The sequence below is a fragment of the Bombina bombina genome, chromosome 1 (genome assembly GCF_027579735.1).
Source record: "Bombina bombina isolate aBomBom1 chromosome 1, aBomBom1.pri, whole genome shotgun sequence".
Classification (NCBI taxonomy): Eukaryota; Metazoa; Chordata; class Amphibia; order Anura; family Bombinatoridae; genus Bombina; species Bombina bombina.
Genome location: NC_069499.1, coordinates 15,291,790 through 15,316,999, shown reverse-complemented (window position 1 = coordinate 15,316,999; position 25,210 = coordinate 15,291,790). Strand labels below are relative to the sequence as shown.

Below are 25,210 nucleotides of genomic sequence, written 5' to 3'. Positions count from 1 at the left end.
AGACACCCTGTGCCAGCGGTTGTGCATCACATGTAATACCAGATTGTGCTCTATTCTCAGTGTACTATAAGGATCAGACACCCTGTGCCAGTGGTTGTGTATCACATGTAATACCAGATTGTGCTCTATTCTCAGTGTACTATAAGGATCAGACACCCTGTGCCAGTGGTTGTGCATCACATGTAATACCAGATTGTGCTCTATTCTCAGTGTACTATAAGGATCAGACACCCTGTGCCAGAGGTTGTGTATCACATGTAATACCAGATTGTGCTCTATTCTCAGTGTACAGTAAGGATCAGACACCCTGTGCCAGCGGTTGTGCATCACATGTAATACCAGATTGTGCTCTATTCTCAGTGTACTATAAGGATCAGACACCATGTGCCAGCGGTTGTGCATCACATGTAATACCAGATTGTGCTCTATTCTCAGTGTACAGTAAGGATCAGACTCCCAGTGCCAGCGGTTGTGCATCACATGCAATACCAGATGGTGCTCTATTCTCAGTGTACAGTAAGGATCAGACACCCTGTGCCAGAGGTTGTGTATCACATGTAATACCAGATTGTGCTCTATTCTCAGTGTACAGTAAGGATCAGAAACCCTGTGCCAGCGGTTGTGTATCACATGTAATACCAGATTGTGCTCTATTTTCAGTGTACAGTAAGGATCAGACACCCTGTGCCAGCGGTTGTGCATCACATGTAATACCAGATTGTGCTCTATTCTCAGTGTACAGTAAGGATCAGACACCCTGTTCCAGCGGTTGTGCATCACATGTAATACCAGATTGTGCTCTATTCTCAGTGTACTATAAGGATCAGACACCCTGTGCCAGCGGTTGTGCATCACATGTAATACCAGATTGTGCTCTATTCTCAGTATACAGTAAGGATCAGACACCCTGTGCCAGCGGTTGTGTATCACATGTAATACCAGATTGTGCTCTATTCTCAGTGTACAGTAAGGATCAGACACCCTGTGCCAGTGGTTGTGCATCACATGTAATACCAGATTGTGCTCTATTCTCAGTGTACAGTAAGGATCAGACACCCTGTGCCAGTGGTTGTGCATCACATGTAATACCAGATTGTGCTCTATTTTCAGTGCACAGTAAGGATCAGTCACCCTGTGCCAGCGGTTGTGCATCACATGTAATACCAGATGGTGCTCTATTCTTAGTGTACAGTAAGGATCAGACACCCTGTGCCAGCGGTTGTGCATCACATGTAATACCAGATTGTGTCTATTCTCAGTGTACAGTAAGGATCAGACACCCTGTGCCAGCGGTTGTGCATCACATGTAATACCAGATTGTGCTCTATTCTCAGTGTACTATAAGGATCAGACACCCTGTGCCAGTGGTTGTGCATCACATGTGATACCAGATTGTGCTCTATTCTCAGTGTACTATAAGGATCAGACACCCTGTGCCAGCGGTTGTGTATCACATGTAATACCAGATTGTGCTCTATTCTCAGTGTACAGTAAGGATCAGACACCCTGTGCCAGCGGTTGTGCATTACATGTAATACCAGATTGTGCTCTATTCTCAGTGTACAGTAAGGATAAGACACCCTGTGCCAGCGGTTGTGTATCACATGTAATACCAGATTGTGCTCTATTCTCAGTGTACAGTAAGGATAAGACACCCTGTGCCAGCGGTTGTGCATCACATGTAATACCAGATTGTGCTCTATTCTCAGTGTACAGTAAGGATCAGACACCCTGTGCCAGTGGTTGTGCATCACATGTAATACCAGATTGTGCTCTATTCTCAGTGCACAGTAAGGATCAGTCACCCTGTGCCAGCGGTTGTGCATCACATGTAATACCAGATTGTGTTCTATTCTCAGTGTACAGTAAGGATCAGACTCCCAGTGCCAGCGGTTGTGTATCACATGTAATACCAGATTGTGCTCTATTCTCAGTGTACAGTAAGGATCAGACACCCTGTGCCAGTGGTTGTGCATCACATGTAATACCAGATTGTGCTCTATTCTCAGTGCACAGTAAGGATCAGTCACCCTGTGCCAGCGGTTGTGCATCACATGTAATACCAGATTGTGCTCTATTCTCAGTGTACAGTAAGGATCAGACACCCTGTGCCAGCGGTTGTGCATCACATGTAATACCAGATGGTGCTCTATTCTTAGTGTACAGTAAGGATCAGACACCCTGTGCCAGCGGTTATGCATCACATGTAATACCAGATTGTGCTCTATTCTCAGTGTACAGTAAGGATAAGACACCCTGTGCCAGCGGTTGTGCATCACATGTAATACCAGATTGTGCTCTATTCTCAGTGTACAGTAAGGATCAGACACCCTGTGCCAGCGGTTGTGCATCACATGTAATACCAGATGGTGCTCTATTCTTAGTGTACAGTAAGGATCAGACACCCTGTGCCAGCGGTTATGCATCACATGTAATACCAGATTGTGCTCTATTCTCAGTGTACAGTAAGGATAAGACACCCTGTGCTAGCGGTTGTGCATCACATGTAATACCAGATTGTGCTCTATTCTCAGTGCACAGTAAGGATCAGTCACCCTGTGCCAGCGGTTGTGCATCACATGTAATACCAGATTGTGCTCTATTCTCAGTGTACAGTAAGGATCAGACACCCTGTGCCAGCGGTTGTGCATCACATGTAATACCAGATTGTGCTCTATTCTCAGTGTACAGTAAGGATCAGACACCCTGTGCCAGCGGTTGTGCATCACATGTAATACCAGATTGTGCTCTATTCTCAGTGTACAGTAAGGATCAGACACCCTGTGCCAGCGGTTGTGCATCACACGTAATACTAAATTGTGCTCTATTCTCAGTGCACAGTAAGGATCAATCACCCTGTGCCAGTGGTTGTGCATCACATGTAATACTAAATTGTGCTCTATTCTCAGTGCACAGTAAGGATCAATCACCCTGTGCCAGTGGTTGTGCATCACATGTAATACTAAATTGTGCTCTATTCTCAGTGCACAGTAAGGATCAGACACCCTGTGCCAGCGGTTATGTATCACATGTAATACCAGATTGTGCTCTATTCTCAGTGCACAGTAAGGATACACATATTAACAGATAAATTTATATGTATAAAAACATATACATACTGTATATATTTATTGTAAAAATACCGCCTGCTATTCATCACCTCTATGTAAAAGCACTTTTAGTGCACCCCACATCCCCTCACTATAACTTGTATAACTGCTTTGTGCAGTGTTTTAGTGAAAAAAAAAGATTTACTAACCAGAGGTCTTAACTTGCTCACATTAAAATAGAGCTTCACTTATAATCTGGTCCAAATGTGGATCATTTTTTATCTCAGGGACAAACCCCTTGATGTAGTATGTTTATCTTTACTCCTCTGTTGTAACCAATTAATGACAGATAGAAATTTACTTGTCTGTGTAGCAGGTAGTGGGATATTTGTACGACTGCTCTCCTGTATATCTGAGGCAGAAGGAAAAAACTAAATATTAAATTACAATTAATGCAAATTATGTTTTTTTTTTATATGTACTAAATCTTGTTTTGGAGAGTCACATTTTTAAGTTAGTACAATTAAAAAATATTGTATCATTTCAATAAATCAGTTTCCCACTGAATTCACATGAAATATGCGTATATTTGCCACACGTTTCTGTGCACAGGCTTAATATATGGCACATGGGAACCATATTTTGTGTCAGTTTAATTTGTTTGAAACCTGTGAGAAGCTTTTCTGTCACATCCTCTTTAGTTTCAGTATACGCCTGCAGCCAGGGGACTGCACCATTGGCCACACTAAAACTTTCCATCCTTTGAATGACATGGGTTTGTGCACTAAGTTCACTGAGTTACATATTCCCCAAATGACGACTTGGAAATTTAACTAAAATAACTATGTTGCTCTGAGTCCGACTGCTGTTCAGTAATTAGCTGCGTTAAAGGCTTCCTGTGCTACAGAACAATAGACTACAGCTGCTTTCTGAAAATAAACTTGTGCGGAGACTTCAGATGCCGAATGTTCCCAGTAAGATAAGGTTTGTCTTATGCGCACAAGTATTTATTGCTTATGAAACATGCTGTGTATTTATTGCTAATGAAACATGCTATATATTTATTGCTAATGAAACATGCTGTGTGTTTATTGCTAATGAAATATGTTATGTATTTATTGCTAATGAAACATGCTATGTATTTATTGCTAATGAAATATGCTATGCATTTATTGCTAATGAAACATGCTATATATTTATTGCTAATGAAACATGCTATATATTTATTGCTAATGAAACATGCTGTGTGTTTATTGCTAATGAAATATGTTATGTATTTATTGCTAATGAAACATGCTATGTATTTATTGCTAATGAAACATGCTATGTATATATTGCTAATGAAACATGCTGTGTATTTATTGCTAATGAAACATGCTGTGTATTTATTGCTAATGAAACAAGCTATGTATTTATTGCTAATGAAACATGCTATGTATTTATTGCTAATGAAACATGCTATGTATTTATTGCTAATGAAACATGCTATGTATTTATTGTTAATGAAACATGCTGTGTATTTATTGCTAATGAAACAAGCTATGTATTTATTGCTAATGAAACATGCTATGTATTTATTGCTAATGAAACATGCTATGTATTTATTGCTAATGAAACATGCTATGTATTTATTGCTAATGAAGCAAGCTATGTATTTATTGGTAATGAAACAAGCTATACATTTATTGCTAATGAAACATGCTGTGTATTTATTGCTAATGAAACATGCTGTGTATTTATTGCTAATGAAACAAGCTATGTATTTATTGCTAATGAAACAAGCTATGTATTTATTGCTAATGAAACATGCTATGTATTTATTGCTCATGAAACATGCTGTGTATTTATTGCTAATGAAACAAGCTATGTATTTATTTCTAATGAAACATGCTATATGGTCAATTTATCAAGCTCTGTACGGAGCTTGATGCCCCGTGTTTCCAGCGAGCCTTGAGGTTCCCAGTATGGTAAGGTTTGTCTTATGCGCAGTAGTGTTTATTGCTAATGAAACAAGCTATGTATTTATTGCTAATGAAACATGCTATGTATTTATTGCTAATGAAACATGCTGTGTATTTATTGCTAATGAAACATGCTGTGTCATTATTGCTAATGAAACATGCTATGTATTTATTGCTAAAGAAACATGCTATGTGTTTATTGCTAATGAAACATGCTGTGTGTTTATTACTAATGACTGTGATTGTGCATGCAGAGTAAACACGCTGTGTGTTTATTACTGACTGTGATTGTGCATGCAGCGTAAAGATGCTGTGCGTTTATTGCTAATGACTGTGATTGTGCATGCTGTGTACACATGCTGTGTGTTTATTACTAATGACTGTGATTGTGCATGCAGCATAAACATGCTGTGTGTTTATTGCTAATGACTGTGATTGTGCATGCTGTGTAAACATGCAGTGTGTTTATTACTGATGACTGTGATTGTGCATGCAGCGTAAACATGCTGTGTGTTTATTGCTAATGACTGTGATTGTGCATGCAGCGCAAACATGCTGTGTATTTATAACTAATGACTGGGATTGTGCATGCAGCGTAAACATGCTGTGCGTTTATTACTAATAACTGTGATTGTGCATGCAACATAAACATGTTGTGTGTTTGTTGTTAATGACTGTGATTGTGCATGCAGCGTAAACATGCTGTGTGTTTATAACTAATGACTGTGATTGTGCATACAGCGTAAACATGTTGTGTGTTTATTACTAATGACTGTGATTGTGCATGCAGCGTAAACATGTTGTATGTTTATTACTAATGACTGTGATTGTGCATACAGCGTAAACATGTTGTGTGTTTATTATTAATGACTGTGATTGTGCATGCATTCTAAACATGCTTTGTGTTTATTACTAATGACTGTGATTTTGCATGCAGCGTAAACATGCTGTGTGTTTATTACTAATGACTGTAATTGTTCATGCTGTGTAAACACGCTGTGTGTTTATTACTAATGACTGTGATTGTGCATGCAGCGTAAACATGCTGTGCGTTTATTGTTAATGACTGTGATTGTGTATGCAGTGTAAACATGCTGTGTGTTTATAAATAATGACTGTGATTGTGCATGCATCGTAAACATGTTGTGTGTTTATTACTAATGACTGTGATTGTGCATGCAGCCTAAACATGCTTTGTGTTTATTACTAATGACTGTGATTGTGCATGCAGCGTAAACATGCTGTGTGTTTATTACTAATGACTGTGATTGTTCATGCAGCGTAAACATGCTGTGTGTTTATGATTAATTACTGTGATTGTGCATGCAGCGTACACATGCTGTGTGTTTATTACTAATAAATGTAATTGTGCATGCAGCGTAAACATGATGTTTGCTTATTATTAATGACTGTGATTGTGCATGCAACCTAAACATGCTTTATGTTTATTACTAATTACTGTGGTTTTGCATGCAGTGTAAACATGCTGTGTGTTTATTACTAATGACTGTGATTGTGCATGCAGTGCAAACATGCTGTGTGTTTATTGCTATGACTGAGATTGTGCATGCAGCGTAAACATGCTGTGTGTTTATTACTAATGACTGTGATTGTGCATGCAGGTAATCATGCTGTGTGTTTATTACTCATGACTGTGATTGTGCATGCAGGGTAAACATGCTGTGCACTTATTACTAATAAGTGTTACTGTGCATTCAGCGTAAACATGCTGTGTGTTTATTACTAATGACTGTCATTGCGAGTGCAGCAATAACATGCTGTTTGTTTATTACTAATGACTGTGATTGTGCATGCAGGGTAAACATGCTGTGCACTTATTACTAATGACTGTGATTGTGAATGCAGTGTAAACATGCTGTGTGTTTATTGCTATGACTGAGATTGTGCATGCAGCGTAAACATGCTGTGTGTTTATTACTAATGACTGTGATTGTGCATGCAGGTAATCATGCTGTGTGTTTATTACTAATGACTGTGATTGTGCATGCAGGGTAAACATGCTGTGCACTTATTACTAATAACTGTGATTGTGCATGCAGCATAAACATGCTGTGTGTTTATTGTTAATGACTGTGATTGTGCATGCACCGTAAACATGCTGTGTGTTTATTACTAATGACTGTGATTGTGCATGCAGCCTAAGAGGCCCATTTATCAAGCTCTGTATGGAGCTTGTGGGCCCATGTTTCTGGCGAGTCTTCAGACTCGCGAGAAACAGCAGTTATGAAGCAGCAGTCTAAAGACCGCTGCTCCATAACCCTGTCCGCCTGCTCTGATGAGGCGGACAGAGATCCCACAATTCAAGCTAATTGAGTACGATCGGGTTGATTGACACCCCCCTGCTGGCGGCCGATTTGCCGTGAGTCTGCAGTGGGTGGTGTTGCACCAGCAGCTCACAAGATGCTGTGTGTTTATTAATGATGAGTGTGATTGTGCATGCAGCGTAAACATGCTGTGTGTTTATTGCTAATGACTGATTGTGCATGTAGCTTAAACATGCTGTGTGTTTATTAATGATGACTGTGATTGTGCATGCAGTGTAAACATGCTGTGTGTTTATTTCTAATGACTGTGATTGTGCATGCAGCGTAAACATGCTGTGTGTTTATTACTAATGACTGTGATTGTGCATGCAGTGTAAACATGCTGTGTGTTTATTACTAATGACTGTGATTGTGCATGCAGGGTAAACATGCTGTGCACTTATTACTAATAACTGTGATTGTGCATGCAGCATAAACATGCTGTGTGTTTATTGTTAATGACTGTGATTGTGCATGCACCGTAAACATGCTGTGTGTTTATTACTAATGACTGTGATTGTGCATGTAGCCTAAGAGGCCCATTTATCAAGCTCTGTATGGAGCTTGTGGGCCCATGTTTCTGGCGAGTCTTCAGACTCGCCAGAAACAGCAGTTATGAAGCAGCAGTCTAAAGACCGCTGCTCCATAACCCCGTCCGCCTGCTCTGATGAGGCGGACAGAGATCCCACAATTCAACCTAATTGAGTACGATCGGGTTGATTGACACCCCCCTGCTGGCGGCCGATTTGCCGTGAGTCTGCAGTGGGTGGTGTTGCACCAGCAGCTCACAAGATGCTGTGTGTTTATTAATGATGAGTGTGATTGTGCATGCAGCGTAAACATGCTGTGTGTTTATTGCTAATGACTGATTGTGCATGTAGCTTAAACATGCTGTGTGTTTATTAATGATGACTGTGATTGTGCATGCAGCATAAACAAGCTGTGTGTTTATTTCTAATGACTGTGATTGTGCATGCAGCATAAACATGCGGTGTGCTTATTACTAATTACTGTGATTGTGCATGCAGTGTAAACATGCTGTGTGTTTATTGCTAATGACTAATTGTGCATGCAGCGTAAACATGCTGTGTGTTTATTGCTAATGACTGTGATTGTGCATGCAGCGTAAACATGCTGTGTGTTTATTGCTAATGACTGTGATTGTGCATGCAGCGTATGCATGCTGTGTGTTTATTGCTAATGACTGTGATTGTGAATGCAGCGCACACATGCTGTGTGTTTATTACTAATTAATGTGATTGTGCATGCAGCGTAAACATGCTGTGTGTTTATTACTAATGACTGTGATTGTGCATGCAGAGTAAACATGCTGTGTGTTTATTGCTAATGACTATGATTGTGCATGCAGCATAAACATGCTGTGTGTTTATTGCTAATGACTGTGATTGTGCATCCAGCGTAAACATGCTCTTTGTTTATTACTAAGGATTGAGATTGTGCATGCAGCGTAAACATGCTGTGTGTTTAATAATGATGAATGTGATTGTGCATGCAGCATAAACATGCTGTGTGTTTATTGCTAATGACTGATTGTGCATGTAGCTTAAACATGCTGTGTGTTTATTAATGATGACTGTGATTGTTCGTGCAGTGTAAACATGCTGTGTGTTTAATACTAAGTAATGACTGTGATTGTGCATGCAGCGTAAACATGCTGTGTGCTTATTACTAATGACTGTGATTGTGCATGCAGTGTAAACATGCTGTGTGTTTATAACTAATGACTAAGATTGTGCATACAGCGTAAACATGTTGTGTGTTTATTACTAATGACTGTGATTGTGCATGCAGCGTAAACATGCTGTGTGCTTATTATTAATGACTGTGATTGTGCATGCAGTGTAAATAAGCTGTGTGTTTATAACTAATGACTGTGATTGTGCATACAGCGTAAACATGTTGTGTGTTTATTACTAATGACTGTGATTGTGCATGCAGCGTAAACATGTTGTGTGTTTATTATTAATGACTGTGGTTGTGCATGCATTCTAAACATGCTTTGTGTTTATTACTAATGACTGTGATTTTGCATGCAGCGTAAACATGCTGTGTGTTTATTACTAATGACTGTAATTGTGCATGCAGTGTAAACACGCTGTGTGTTTATTACTAGTGACTGTGATTGTGCATGCAGCGTAAACATGCTGTGCGTTTATTGTTAATGACTGTGATTGTGTATGCAGTGTAAACATGCTGTGTGTTTATAAATAATGACTGTGATTGTGCATGCATCGTAAACATGTTGTGTGTTTATAACTAATGACTGTGATTGTGCATGCAGCCTAAAAATGCTTTGTGTTTATTACTAATGACTGTGATTGTGCATGCCGCGTAAACATGCTGTGTGTTTATTACTAATGACTGTGATTTTGCATGCAGCATAAACATGCTGTGTGTTTATTACTAATGACTGTGATTGTGCATGCAGCGTACACATGCTGTGTGTTTATTACTAATAAATGTAATTGTGCATGCAGCGTAAACATGCTGTGTGTTTATTGCTATGACTGTGATTGTGCATGCAGCGTAAACATGATGTTTGTTTATTACTAATGACTGTGATTGTGCATGCAGAGTAAACATGCTGTGTGCTTATTATTAATGACTGTGATTGTGCATGCAACCTAAACATGCTTTATGTTCATTACTAATGACTGTGATTTTGCATGCAGTGTAAACATGCTGTGTGTTTATTACTAATGACTGTGATTGTGCATGCAGTGCAAACATGCTGTGTGTTTATTACTAATGACTATGATTGTGCATGCAGCGTAAACATGATGTGTACTTATTACTAATAACTGTTACTGTGCATTCAGTGTAAACTTGCTGTGTGTTTATTGCTAATGACTGTGATTGTGCATGCAGTGTAAACATGCTGTGTGTTTATTACTAATGACTGTGATTGTGCATGCAGCGTAAACATGCTGTGTGTTTATTGCTATGACGGAGATTGTGCATGCAGTATAAACATGCTGTGTGTTTATTAATAATGACTGTGATAGTGCATGCAGGGTAAACATGCTGTGCACTTATTACTAATAACTGTGATTGTGCATGCAGCATAAACATGCTGTGTGTTTATTACTAATGACTGTGATTGTGCATGCAGGTAATCATGCTGTGTGTTTATTACTAATGACTGTGATTGTGCATGCAGCCTAAGAGGCCCATTTATCAAGCTCTGTATGGAGCTTGTGGGCCCATGTTTCTGGCGAGTCTTCAGACTCGCCAGAAACAGCAGTTATGAAGCAGCAGTCTAAAGACCGCTGCTCCATAACCTTGTCCGCCTGCTCTGATGAGGTGGACAGAGATCGCCACAATTCAACCTGATTGAGTACGATCGGGTTGATTGACACCCCCTGCTGGCGGCCGATTTGCAGTGAGTCTGCAGGGGGTGTTGCTCTCCGCGTTCAGCGATGTCTGTCGGACCTGATCCGCACTGTCGATCAGGTCTGACAGACATTTGATAAATAGGCCTCTAAACATGCTTTGTTTTTATTACTAATGACTGTGATTTTGCATGCAGCATAAACATGCTGTGTGTTTATTGCTATGACTGTGGTTGAGCATGCAGCGTAAACATGCTGTGTGTTTATTACTAATGACTGTGATTGTGCATGCAGCCTAAACATGCTTTGTGTTTATTACTAATGACTGTGATTTTGCATGCAGGCTAAACATGCTGTGAGTTTATTACTAATGAGTTTGATTGTGCATGCAGCATACACATGCTGTGTGTTTATTACTAATGACTGTGATTGTGCATGCAGCGTAAACATGCTTTGTGTTTATTACTGATGACTGTGATTGTGCATGCAGCATAAACATGCTGTGTGTTTATTGCTAATGACTGTGATTTTGCATGCAGCGTAAACATGCTGTGTGTTTATAACTAATGACTGTGATTGTGCATGCAGCGTAAACATGCTGTGTGTTTATTACTAATGACTGTGATTGTGCATGCAGCGTATACATGCTGTGTGTTTATTGCTAATGACTGTGATTGTGAATGCAGCGCACACATGCTGTGTGTTTATTACTAATGAATGTGATTGTGCATGCCGCGTAAACATGCTGTGTGTTTATTACTAATGACTGTGATTTTGCATGCAGCATAAACATGCTGTGTGTTTATTACTAATGACTGTGATTGTGCATGCAGCGTACACATGCTGTGTGTTTATTACTAATAAATGTAATTGTGCATGCAGCGTAAACATGCTGTGTGTTTATTGCTATGACTGTGATTGTGCATGCAGCGTAAACATGATGTTTGTTTATTACTAATGACTGTGATTGTGCATGCAGAGTAAACATGCTGTGTGCTTATTATTAATGACTGTGATTGTGCATGCAACCTAAACATGCTTTATGTTCATTACTAATGACTGTGATTTTGCATGCAGTGTAAACATGCTGTGTGTTTATTACTAATGACTGTGATTGTGCATGCAGTGCAAACATGCTGTGTGTTTATTACTAATGACTATGATTGTGCATGCAGCGTAAACATGATGTGTACTTATTACTAATAACTGTTACTGTGCATTCAGTGTAAACTTGCTGTGTGTTTATTGCTAATGACTGTGATTGTGCATGCAGTGTAAACATGCTGTGTGTTTATTACTAATGACTGTGATTGTGCATGCAGCGTAAACATGCTGTGTGTTTATTGCTATGACGGAGATTGTGCATGCAGTATAAACATGCTGTGTGTTTATTAATAATGACTGTGATAGTGCATGCAGGGTAAACATGCTGTGCACTTATTACTAATAACTGTGATTGTGCATGCAGCATAAACATGCTGTGTGTTTATTACTAATGACTGTGATTGTGCATGCAGGTAATCATGCTGTGTGTTTATTACTAATGACTGTGATTGTGCATGCAGCCTAAGAGGCCCATTTATCAAGCTCTGTATGGAGCTTGTGGGCCCATGTTTCTGGTGAGTCTTCAGACTCGCCAGAAACAGCAGTTATGAAGCAGCAGTCTAAAGACCGCTGCTCCATAACCTTGTCCGCCTGCTCTGATGAGGTGGACAGAGATCGCCACAATTCAACCTGATTGAGTACGATCGGGTTGATTGACACCCCCTGCTGGCGGCCGATTTGCCGTGAGTCTGCAGGGGGTGTTGCTCTCCGCGTTCAGCGATGTCTGTCGGACCTGATCCGCACTGTCGATCAGGTCTGACAGACATTTGATAAATAGGCCTCTAAACATGCTTTGTTTTTATTACTAATGACTGTGATTTTGCATGCAGCATAAACATGCTGTGTGTTTATTGCTATGACTGTGGTTGAGCATGCAGTGTAAACATGCTGTGTGTTTATTACTAATGACTGTGATTGTGCATGCAGCCTAAACATGCTTTGTGTTTATTACTAATGACTGTGATTTTGCATGCAGGCTAAACATGCTGTGAGTTTATTACTAATGAGTTTGATTGTGCATGCAGCATACACATGCTGTGTGTTTATTACTAATGACTGTGATTGTGCATGCAGCGTAAACATGCTTTGTGTTTATTACTGATGACTGTGATTGTGCATGCAGCATAAACATGCTGTGTGTTTATTGCTAATGACTGTGATTTTGCATGCAGCGTAAACATGCTGTGTGTTTATAACTAATGACTGTGATTGTGCATGCAGCGTAAACATGCTGTGTGTTTATTACTAATGACTGTGATTGTGCATGCAGCGTATACATGCTGTGTGTTTATTGCTAATGACTGTGATTGTGAATGCAGCGCACACATGCTGTGTGTTTATTACTAATGAATGTGATTGTGCATGCAGCGTAAACATGCTGTGTGTTTATTACTAATGACTGTGATTGTGCATGCAGTGTAAACATGCTGTGTGTTTATTGCTAATGACTATGATTGTGTATGCAGCGTAAACATGCTGTGTGATTATTGCTAATGACTGTGATTGTGCATGCAGCGTAAACATGCTCTTTGTTAATTACTAATTATTGAGATTGTGCATGCAGCGAAAACATGCTGTGTGTTTATTACTATGACTGAGATTGTGCATGCATTATAAACATGCTGTGTGTTTATTACTAATAACTGTGATTGTGCATGCAGCGTAAACATGCTGTGTGTTTATTGCTATAACTGTGGTTGTGCATGCAGCGTAAACATGATGTGTGTTTATTACTAATTACTGTGATTGTGCATGCAGCATAAACATGCTGTGTGTTTATTACTAATGACTGTGATTGTGCATGCAGTGTAAACATGTTGTGTGTTTATTGTTAATGACTGTGAATGTGCATGCATCGTAAACATGCTGTGTGTTTATTGTTAAGGACTGTGATTGTGCATGCAGCGTAAACATGCTTTGTGTTTATTGTTAATGAATGTGATTATGCATGCAGTGCAAACATGCTGTGTGTTAATTACTAATGACTGTGATTGTGCATGCAGCGTAAACATGCTGTATGTTTATTACTGATGTCTTTGATTGTGCATGCAGAGTAAACATGCTGTGTGTTTATTGCTAATGACTATGATTGTGCATGCAGCATAAACATGCTGTGTGTTTATTGCTAATGACTGTGATTGTGCATCCAGCGTAAACATGCTCTTTGTTTATTACTAAGGATTGAGATTGTGCATGCAGCGTAAACATGCTGTGTGTTTAATAATGATGAATGTGATTGTGCATGCAGCATAAACATGCTGTGTGTTTATTGCTAATGACTGATTGTGCATGTAGCTTAAACATGCTGTGTGTTTATTAATGATGACTGTGATTGTTCATGCAGTGTAAACATGCTGTGTGTTTAATACTAAGTAATGACTGTGACTGTGCATGCAGCGTAAACATGTTGTGTGCTTATTACTAATGACTGTGATTGTGCATGCAGTGTAAACATGCTGTGTGTTTATAACTAATGACTAAGATTGTGCATACAGCGTAAACATGTTGTGTGTTTATTACTAATGACTGTGATTGTGCATGCAGCGTAAACATGCTGTGTGTATATTACTAATGACTGTGATTGTGCATGCAGTGTAAACATGCTGTGTGTTTATAACTAATGACTGTGATTGTGCATACAGCGTAAACATGTTGTGTGTTTATTACTAATGACTGTGATTGTGCATGCAGCGTAAACATGTTGTGTGTTTATTATTAATGACTGTGATTGTGCATGCATTATAAACATGCTTTGTGTTTATTACCCCTTTCATGACAGGGTTAAAGTGTCTACATCGGAACACCTGTTCCGATGTAGACAAATTGAAACTACGCGATCGTGCATACGATCGCGAGATTTCAATTATTGGATCGCATCTGGGGGGCGTCCCTACAACCCTAGGAACGCCCTCCAGACCGCGATCAAGTCCTTGAAGCACAGAAGGCTTCAGGACAGCCGTTTGTTATGACGTTCTATTCCGTCATAACGGCTTTAAAGCCCAGTGTAAATATGACGGAATAGAACGGCATAACGGCGTTAAAAGGTTACTAATGACTGTGATTTTGCATGCAGCGTAAACATGCTGTGTGTTTATTACTAATGACTGTAATTGTGCATGCAGTGTAAACACGCTGTGTGTTTATTACTAGTGACTGTGATTGTGCATGCAGCGTAAACATGCTGTGCGTTTATTGTTAATGACTGTGATTGTGTATGCAGTGTAAACATGCTGTGTGTTTATAAATAATGACTGTGATTGTGCATGCATTGTAAACATGTTGTGTGTTTATAACTAATGACTGTGATTGTGCATGCAGCCTAAACATGCTTTGTGTGTATTACTAATGACTGTGATTGTGCATGCAGCGTAAACATGCTGTGTGTTTATTACTAATGACTGTGATTGTGCATGCAGCGTACACATGCTGTGTGTTTATTACTAATAAATGTAATTGTGCATGCAGCGTAAACATGCTGTGTGTTTATTGCTATGACTGTGATTGTGCATGCAGCGTAAACATGATGTTTGTTTATTACTAATGACTGTGATTGTGCATGCAAAGTAAACATGCTGTGTGCTTATTATTAATGACTGTGATTGTGCATGCAACCTAAACATGCTTTATGTTCATTACTAATGACTGTGATTTTGCATGCAGTGTAAACATGCTGTGTGTTTATTACTAATGACTGTGATTGTGCATGCAGTGCAAACATGCTGTGTGTTTATTACTAATGACTATGATTGTGCATGCAGCGTAAACATGATGTGTACTTATTACTAATAACTGTTAATGTGCATTCAGTGTAAACTTGCTGTGTGTTTATTGCTAATGACTGTGATTGTGCATGCAGTGTAAACATGCTGTGTGTTTATTACTAATGACTGTGATTGTGCATGCAGCGTAAACATGCTGTGTGTTTATTGCTATGACGGAGATTGTGCATGCAGTATAAACATGCTGTGTGTTTATTAATAATGACTGTGATAGTGCATGCAGGGTAAACATGCTGTGCACTTATTACTAATAACTGTGATTGTGCATGCAGCATAAACATGCTGTGTGTTTATTACTAATGACTGTGATTGTGCATGCAGGTAATCATGCTGTGTGTTTATTACTAATGACTGTGATTGTGCATGCAGCCTAAGCGGCCCATTTATCAAGCTCTGTATGGAGCTTGTGGGCCCATGTTTCTGGTGAGTCTTCAGACTCGCCAGAAACAGCAGTTATGAAGCAGCAGTCTAAAGACCGCTGCTCCATAACCCTGTCCGCCTGCTCTGATGAGGTGGACAGAGATCGCCACAATTCAACCTGATTGAGTACGATCGGGTTGATTGACACCCCCTGCTGGCGGCCGATTTGCCGTGAGTCTGCAGGGGGTGTTGCTCTCCGCGTTCAGCGATGTCTGTCGGACCTGATCCGCACTGTCGGATCAGGTCTGACAGACATTTGATAAATAGGCCTCTAAACATGCTTTGTTTTTATTACTAATGACTGTGATTTTGCATGCAGCATAAACATGCTGTGTGTTTATTGCTATGACTGTGGTTGAGCATGCAGCGTAAACATGCTGTGTGTTTATTACTAATGACTGTGATTGTGCATGCAGCTTAAACATGCTGTGTGTTTATTACTAATGACTGTGATTGTGCATGCAGCCTAAACATGCTTTGTGTTTATTACTAATGACTGTGATTTTGCATGCAGGCTAAACATGCTGTGAGTTTATTACTAATGAGTTTGATTGTGCATGCAGCATACACATGCTGTGTGTTTATTACTAATGACTGTGATTGTGCATGCAGCGTAAACATGCTTTGTGTTTATTACTGATGACTGTGATTGTGCATGCAGCATAAACATGCTGTGTGTTTATTGCTAATGACTGTGATTGTGCATGCAGCGTAAACATGCTGTGTGTTTATAACTAATGACTGTGATTGTGCATGCAGCGTAAACATGCTGTGTGTTTATTACTAATGACTGTGATTGTGCATGCAGCGTAAACATGCTGTGTGTTTATTGCTAATAACTGTGATTGTGCATGCAGCGTAAACATGCTGTGTGTTTATTGCTAATGACTATGATTGTGTATGCAGCGTAAACATGCTGTGTGATTACTGCTAATGACTGTGATTGTGCATGCAGCGTAAACATGCTCTTTGTTAATTACTAATTATTGAGATTGTGTATGCAGCAAAAACATGCTGTGTGTTTATTACTATGACTGAGATTGTGCATGCATTATAAACATGCTGTGTGTTTATTACTAATAACTGTGATTGTGCATGCAGCGTAAACATGCTGTGTGTTTATTGCTATAACTGTGGTTGTGCATGCAGCGTAAACATGATGTGTGTTTATTACTAATTACTGTGATTGTGCATGCAGCGTAAACATGCTGTGTGTTTATTACTAATGACTGTGATTGTGCATGCAGTGTAAACATGTTGTGTGTTTATTGTTAATGACTGTGAATGTGCATGCATCGTAAACATGCTGTGTGTTTATTGTTAAGGACTGTGATTGTGCATGCAGCATAAACATGCTTTGTGTTTATTGTTAATGAATGTGATTATGCATGCAGTGCAAACATGCTGTGTGGTAATTACTAATGACTGTGATTGTGCGTGCAGCGTAAACATGCTGTGTGTTAATTACTAATGATTGTGACTGTGCATGCAGAGTAAACATGCTGTATGTTTATTACTGATGTCTTTGATTGTGCATGCAGCGTAAACATGCTGTGTGTTTATTAATGGTGAGTGTGATTGTGCATGCAGCGTAAACATGCTGTGTGTTTATTGCTAATGAATGATTGTGCATGTAGCTTAAACATGCTGTGTGTTTATTAATGATGACTGTGATTGTGCATGCAGCATAAACAAGCTGTGTGGTTATTACTAATGACTGTGATTGTGCATGCAGCGTAAACATGCGGTGTGCTTATTACTAATTACTGTGATTGTGCATGCAGTGTAAACATGCTGTGTGTTTAATACTAAGTAATGACTGTGATTGTGCATGCAGCGTAAAAATGCTGTGTGCTTATTACTAATGACTGTGATTGTGCATGCAATGTAAACATGCTGTGTGTTTATTGCTAATGACTAATTGTGCATGCAGCGTAAACATGCTGTGTGTTTATTGCTAATGACTGTAATTGTGCATGCAGTGTAAACATGCTGTGTGTTTATTACTAATGACTGTAATTGTGCATGCAGCGTAAACATGCTGTGTGTTTATTACTAATGACTGTGATTGTGCATGCAGCGTATACATGCTGTGTGTTTATTGCTAATGACTGTGATTGTGAATGCAGCGCACACATGCTGTGTGTTTATTACTAATAAATGTGATTGTGCATGCAGCGTAAACATGCTGTGTGTTTATTACTAATGACTGTGATTGTGCATGCAGAGTAAACATGCTGTGTGTTTATTGCTAATGACTATGATTGTGCATGCACCGTAAACATACTGTGTGTTTATTGCTAATGACTGTGGTTGTGCATGCAGTGTAAACATGATGTGCGTTTATTACAAATTACTGTGATTGTGCATGCAGCGTAAACATGCTCTTTGTTTATTACTAAGGATTGAGCTTGTGCATGCAGTGTAAACATGCTGTGTGTTTATTACTATGACTGAGATTGTGCATTAAGCGTAAACATGCTGTGCGTTTATTACTAATGATTGTGATTGTGCATGCAGCATAAACATGCTGTGTGTTTATTACTAATAACTGTGATTGTGCATGCAGCGTAAACATGCTGTGTGTTTATTGCTATGACTGTGGTTGTGCATGCAGTGTAAACATGATGTGCGTTTATTACAAATTACTGTGATTGTGCATGCAGCGTAAACATGCTGTGTGTCTATTACTAATGATTGTGATTGTGCATGCAGCGTAAACATGGTGTGTGTTTATTGTTAATGACTGTGATTATGCATGCATCGTAAACATTCTGTGTGTTTATTGTTAATGACTGATTGTGCATGCAGCGTAAACATGCTGTGTGTTTATCGTTAATGAATGTGATCATGCATGCAGTGCAAACATGCTCTGTGTTAATTCCTAAAGACTGTGATTGTGCATGCAGCGTAAACATGCTGTGTGTTAATTACTAATGACTGTGACTGTGCATGCAGCGTAAACATGCTGTGTGTTTATTACTAATGACTGTGATTGTGCATGCAGGTAATCATGCTGTGTGTTTATTACTAATGACTGTGATTGTGCATGCAGCGTAAACATGCTGTGTGTTAATTACTAATGACTGTGACTGTGCATGCAGCGTAAACAGTCTGTGTGCTTATTAATGATGAATGTGATTGTGCATGCAGCGTAAACATGCTGTGTGTTTATTAATGATGAATGTGATTGTGCATGTAGCATAAACATGCTGTGTGTTTATTGCTAATGACTGATTGTGCATGTAGCTTAAACATGCTGTGTGTTTATTAATGATGACTGTGATTGTTCATGCAGTGTAAACATGCTCTTTGTTTATTACTAAGGATTGAGATTGTGCATGCAGCGAAAACATGCTGCGTGTTTATTACTAAAGACTGTGATTGTGCATGCAGCTTGAACATGCTGTGTGTTAATTACTAATGACTGTGACTGTGCATGCAGCATAAACAGTCTGTGTGCTTATTAATGATGAATGTGATTGTGCATGCAGCGTAAACATGCTGTGTGTTTATTAATGATGAATGTGATTGTTCATGCAGTGTAAACATGCTCTTTGTTTATTACTAATGACTGTGATTGTGCATGCAGCGTAAACATGCAGTGTGCTTATTACTAATTACTGTGATTGTGCATGCAGTGTAAACATGCTGTGTGTTTAATACTAAGTAATGACTGTGATTGTGCATGCAGCGTAAAAATGCTGTGTGCTTATTACTAATTACTGTGATTGTGCATGCAGTGTAAACATGCTGTGTGTTTAATACTAAGTAATGACTGTGATTGTGCATGCAGCGTAAAAATGCTGTGTGCTTATTACTAATAACTGTGATTGTGCATGCAGTGTAAACATGCTGTGTGTTTATTGCTAATGACTAATTGTGCATGCAGCGTAAACATGCTGTGTGTTTATTGCTAATGACTGTGATTGTGCATGCAGCGTATACATGCTGTGTGTTTATTGCTAATGACTGTGATTGTGAATGCAGCGCACACATGCTGAGTGTTTATTACTAATGAATGTGATTGTGCATGCAGCGTAAACATGCTGTGTGTTTATTACTAATGTCTGTGATTGTGCATGCAGAGTAAACATGCTGTGTGTTTATTACTAATGTCTGTGATTCTGCATGCAGAGTAAACATGCTGTGTGTTTATTGCTAATGACTATGATTGTGCATGCAACGTAAACATGCTGTGTGTTTATTGCTAATGACTGTGATTGTGCATCCAGCATAAACATGCTCTTTGTTTATTAATAAGGATTGAGATTGTGCATGCAGCGAAAACATGCTGTGTGTTTATTACTATGACTGAGATTGTGCATGCAGCGTAAACATGCTGTGCATTTATTACTAATGATTGTGATTGTGCATGCATTATAAACATGCTGTGTGTTTATTACTAATAACTGTGATTGTGCATGCAGCGTAAACATGCTGTGTGTTTATTGCTATGACTGTGGTTGTGCATGCAGTGTAAACATGATGTGCGTTTATTACTAATGACTGTGATTGTGCATGCAGCGTAAACATGCTGTGTGTTTATTACTAATGACTGTGATTGTGCATGCAGCGTAAACATGGTGTGTGTTTATTGTTAATGACTGTGATTATGCATGCATCGTAAACATGCTGTGTGTTTATTGTTAATGACTGATTGTGCATGCAGCGTAAACATGGTGTGTGTTTATTGTTAATGACTGTGATTATGCATGCATCGTAAACATGCTGTGTGTTTATTGTTAATGACTGATTGTGCATGCAGCGTAAACATGCTGTGTGTTTATCGTTAATGAATATGATTATGCATGCAGTGCAAACATGCTGTGTGTTAATTCCTAAAGACTGTGATTGTGCATGCAGTGTAAACATGCTGTGTGTAAATTACTAATGACTGTGACTGTGCATACAGTGTAAACAGTCTGTGTGTTTATTAATGATGAATGTGATTGTGCATGCAGCGTAAACATGCTGTGTGTTTATTAATGATGAATGTGATTGTGCATACAGCGTAAACATGCTGTGTGCTTATTGCTAATGACTGATTGTGCATGTAGCTTAAACATGCTGTGTGTTTATTAATGATGACTGTGATTGTTCATGCAGTGTAAACATGCTGTGTGTTTAATACTAAGTAATAACTGTGATTGTGCATGCAGCGTAAACATGCTGTGTGCTTATTACTAATGACTGTGATTGTGCATGCAGTGTAAACATGCTGTGTGTTTATTGCTAATGACTAATTGTGCATGCAACGTGTGCATGCAGCGTACACATGGTGTGTGTTTATTGTTAATGACTGTAATTATGCATGCAACTTAAACATGCTGTGTGTTTATTGTTAATGACTGATTGTGCATGCAGCGTAAACATGCTGTGTGTTTATCGTTAATGAATGTGATTGTGCATGCAGCGTAAACATGCTGTGTGTTAATTACTAATGACTGTGACTGTGCATGCAGCGTAAACAGTCTGTGTGTTTATTAAAGATGAATGTGATTGATCATGCAGCGTAAACATGCTGTGTGTTTATTAATGATGAATGTGATTGTGCATGCAGCGTAAACATGCTGTGTGTTTATTGCTAATGACTGATTGAGCATGTAGCTTAAACATGCTGTGTGTTTATTAATGATGACTCTGATTGTGCATGCAGTGTAAACATGCTGTGTGTTTAATACTAAGTAATGACTGTGATTGTGCATGCAGCATAAACAAGCTGTGTGTTTATTCCTAATGACTGTGATTGTGCATGCAGTGTAAACATGCTATGTGTTTATTACTAATGACTGTGATTGTGCATGCAGCGTAAACAAGCTGTGTGTTTATTCCTAATGACTGTGACTGTGCATGCAGTGTAAACATGCTATGTGTTTATTACTAATGACTGTGATTGTGCATGCAGCGTAAACATGCTGTGTGTTTATTGCTAATGACTGTGATTGTGCATGCAGTGTAAACATGCTGTGTGTTTAATACTAAGTAATGACTGTGATTGTGCATGCAGCGTAAACATGCTTTGTGCTTATTACTAATGACTGTGATTATGCATGCAGCCTGAACATGCTTTGAGGCCTATTTAACAAAGGTCTGTTGGACCTGATCTGACAGGGCAGATCAGGTCTGACAGACCTCGCTGAATGCGGAGAGCAATACGATCTCCGTATTGAGCATTGCACCAGTCAGCAGCCAGCAGGGAGGTGCCAGCAGGGAGGTGTCAATCAACTTGATCGTACTTGATCCGGTTGATTTTCGGCGATGTCTGTCCGCCTGCACAGTAATTATACACATATTTAAGACAATGGGGGGTAGTTATCAACGTGTCTACTTTCCTGCCTTCGCCGGCCCAATACGCCCGCCTAAGCTCGCCTACCTTCGCCGCCACGGACCTGAAAAAACACGCCTAAGTTATCAAAAAAAGCTGTCAAAAAGCCGCGGGGCGATGAGCAGCGGACTGTGAGAGTTATCACTCATCCGATCTCGCTGCTCTTCGGCTGTTTGACAGCTTTCTTGCTAGCCTGTCACTAAGCACTCACACTAAACTACACTGTTCTACCCACTATACCGGCGCCCCCGGAGCCCCCCGCAACTAAATAAAGTTACTAACCTCTAAACCTCCGCTCCTAGACCGTGCCGCAAGTCTTATAAATGTATTAACCCCTAAACCGCCGCTCCCGGACACCGCTGCCACCTACATTATACCTAGTAACCCCTATCCTGCCCCCCCATACCGTCGCCCTCTATAATAAAGTTATTAATCCCTATCCTGCTGATCCCGCACCTCGCCGCAAATAAATAAATAGTTTAACCCCTAAACCGCCGCTCCCGGACCCTCGCAACCTATAATAAATTTATTAACCCCTATCCTGCCCCCCACTACACCGTCGCCACTGTAATAAAATGATTAACCTCTAAACCTAAGTCTAACACTAACCCTAACGCCCCCCTAAATAAAATATTAATTAAATAAATCTAAATAATATTTCTATTATTAACTAAGTTAATCCTATTTAAAAATAAATACTTACCTTTAAAATAAACCCTAATCTAGCTACAATATAAATAATAATTATATTGTAGCTATTTTAGGATTTATTTTTATTTTACAGGCAACTTTCAATTTATTTTAATTAGGTACAATAGCTATTAAATAGTTATTAACTATTTAATAGCTTACCTAGCTAAAATAAAGAGACATTTACCTGTAAAATAAAAACTAACCTAAGTTACAATTATACCTAACACTACACTATACTTTAATAAATTATTCCTATTTAAAACTAAATACTTACCTGTAAAATAAACCCTAATATAGCTACAATATAAATAATAATTATATTGGAGCTATCTTAGGATTTATATTTATTTTACAGGTAACTTTGTATTTATTTTAGCTAGTTAGAATAGTTATTAAATAGTTATTAACTATTTAATAACTACCTAGCTAAAAGAAATACAAAATTACCTGTAAAATAAATCCTAACCTAATTTACAATTAAACCTAACACTACACTGTCATTAAATAAATTAAATAAACTACCTACAAATAACTACAATTAAATACAATTACATAAACTAACTAAAGTACAAAAAATAAAAAAAGCTGTTACAAAAAATAAAAAAATAAGTTACAAACATTTTACAAATATTACAACAATTTTAAGCTACTTACACCTAATCTAAGCCCCCTAATAAAATAACAAACCCCCCCAAAATAAAAAAATTCCCTACCCTATTCTACATTAAATAAAGTTCAAAGCTCTTTTACCTTACCAGCCCTTAAAAGGGCCTTTTGTGGGGGCATGCCCCAAAGTTCAGCTCTTTTGCCTGTAAAAGAAAAATACAACCCCCCCTAACATTAAAACCCACCACCCACATACCCCTAATCTAACCCAAACCCCCCTTAAAATAACCTAACACTAATCCCCTGAAGATCATCCTACCTTTAGTTGTCTTCACTCAGCCGAGCCACCGCTGGAACTGAAGAGGACATCCGGACCGGCAGAAGTTATCCTCCAAGGGGCGCTGAAGAAATCTTCCATCCGATGAAGTGATTCTCCAAGCGGCGCTGAAGAAATCTTCCATCCGTGCGAGGTCATCTTCCAAGAGGCGCTGAAGAAGTCTTCTATCCGGGCGAGGTCATCGTCGAAGCCGGGTCTTGAATGTTCATCCCGCCGACGCGGAACATCCTCCTTTCCCGACGAACTACCGACGAATGAAGGCTCCTTTAAGGGACGTCATCCAAGATGGCGTCCCTTCAATTCCAATTGGCTGATAGGATTCTATCAGCCAATCGGAATTAAGGTAGGAAAAATCTGATTGGCTGATGGAATCAGCCAATCAGATTCAAGTTCAATCCGATTGGCTGATCCAATCAGCCAATCAGATTGAGCTCACATTCTATTGGCTGTTCCGATCAGCCAATAGAATGCGAGCTCAATCTGATTGGCTGATTGGATCAGCCAATCGGATTGAACTTGAATCTGATTGGCTGATTCCATCAGCCAATCAGATTTTTCCTACCTTAATTCCGATTGGCTGATAGAATCCTATCAGCCAATCGGAATTGAAGGGACGCCATCTTGGATGACGTCCCTTAAAGGAGCCTTCATTCGTCGGTAGTTCGTCGGGAAAGGAGGATGTTTCGCGTCGGTGGGATGAACATTCAAGACCTGGCTTCGACGATGACCTTGCCCAGATAGAAGACTTCTTCAGCGCCTCTTGGAAGATGACCTCGCCCGGATGGAAGATTTCTTCAGCGCCGCTTGGAGAATCACTTCATCGGATGGAAGATTTCTTCAGCGCCCCTTGGAGGATAACTTCTGCCGGTCAGGATGTCCTCTTCAGTTCCATCGGTGGCTCGGCTGAGTGAAGACAACTAAAGGTAGGATGATCTTCAGGGGATTAGTGTTAGGTTATTTTAAGGGGGGTTTGGGTTAGATTAGGGGTATGTGGGTGGTGGGTTTTAATGTTAGGGGGGGTTGTATTTTTCTTTTACAGGCAAAAGAGCTGAACTTTGGGGCATGCCCCCACAAAAGGCCCTTTTAAGGGCTGGTAAGGTAAAAGAGCTTTGAACTTTATTTAATGTAGAATAGGGTAGGGCATTTTTTTATTTTGGGGGGGTTTGTTATTTTATTAGGGGCATTAGATTAGGTGTAAGTAGCTTAAAATTGTTGTAATATTTGTAAAATGTTTGTAACTTATTTTTTTATTTTT

General features: G+C 39.3%; 1 protein-coding gene across 4 annotated transcripts in view; it reads left to right on the top strand.

The window, feature by feature from the left end:
* GPR132 (G protein-coupled receptor 132) overlaps positions 1-25,210 on the top strand; it is a 182,966-nt gene that overhangs the window by 45,264 nt on the left and 112,492 nt on the right. The window contains exon 1 of one of the 4 annotated variants that reach the window (XM_053697253.1): positions 3,884-4,034. The exons of 2 other annotated variants lie outside the window; for them this stretch is intronic. In XM_053697253.1, the coding sequence (XP_053553228.1) occupies positions 4,009-4,034 (26 nt within the window). In that variant the 5' untranslated portion in view covers positions 3,884-4,008. Of the gene's footprint in view, positions 1-3,883; positions 4,035-25,210 lie in introns of those variants that run through there. One more of the 4 variants, XM_053697249.1, reaches the window with a different exon arrangement.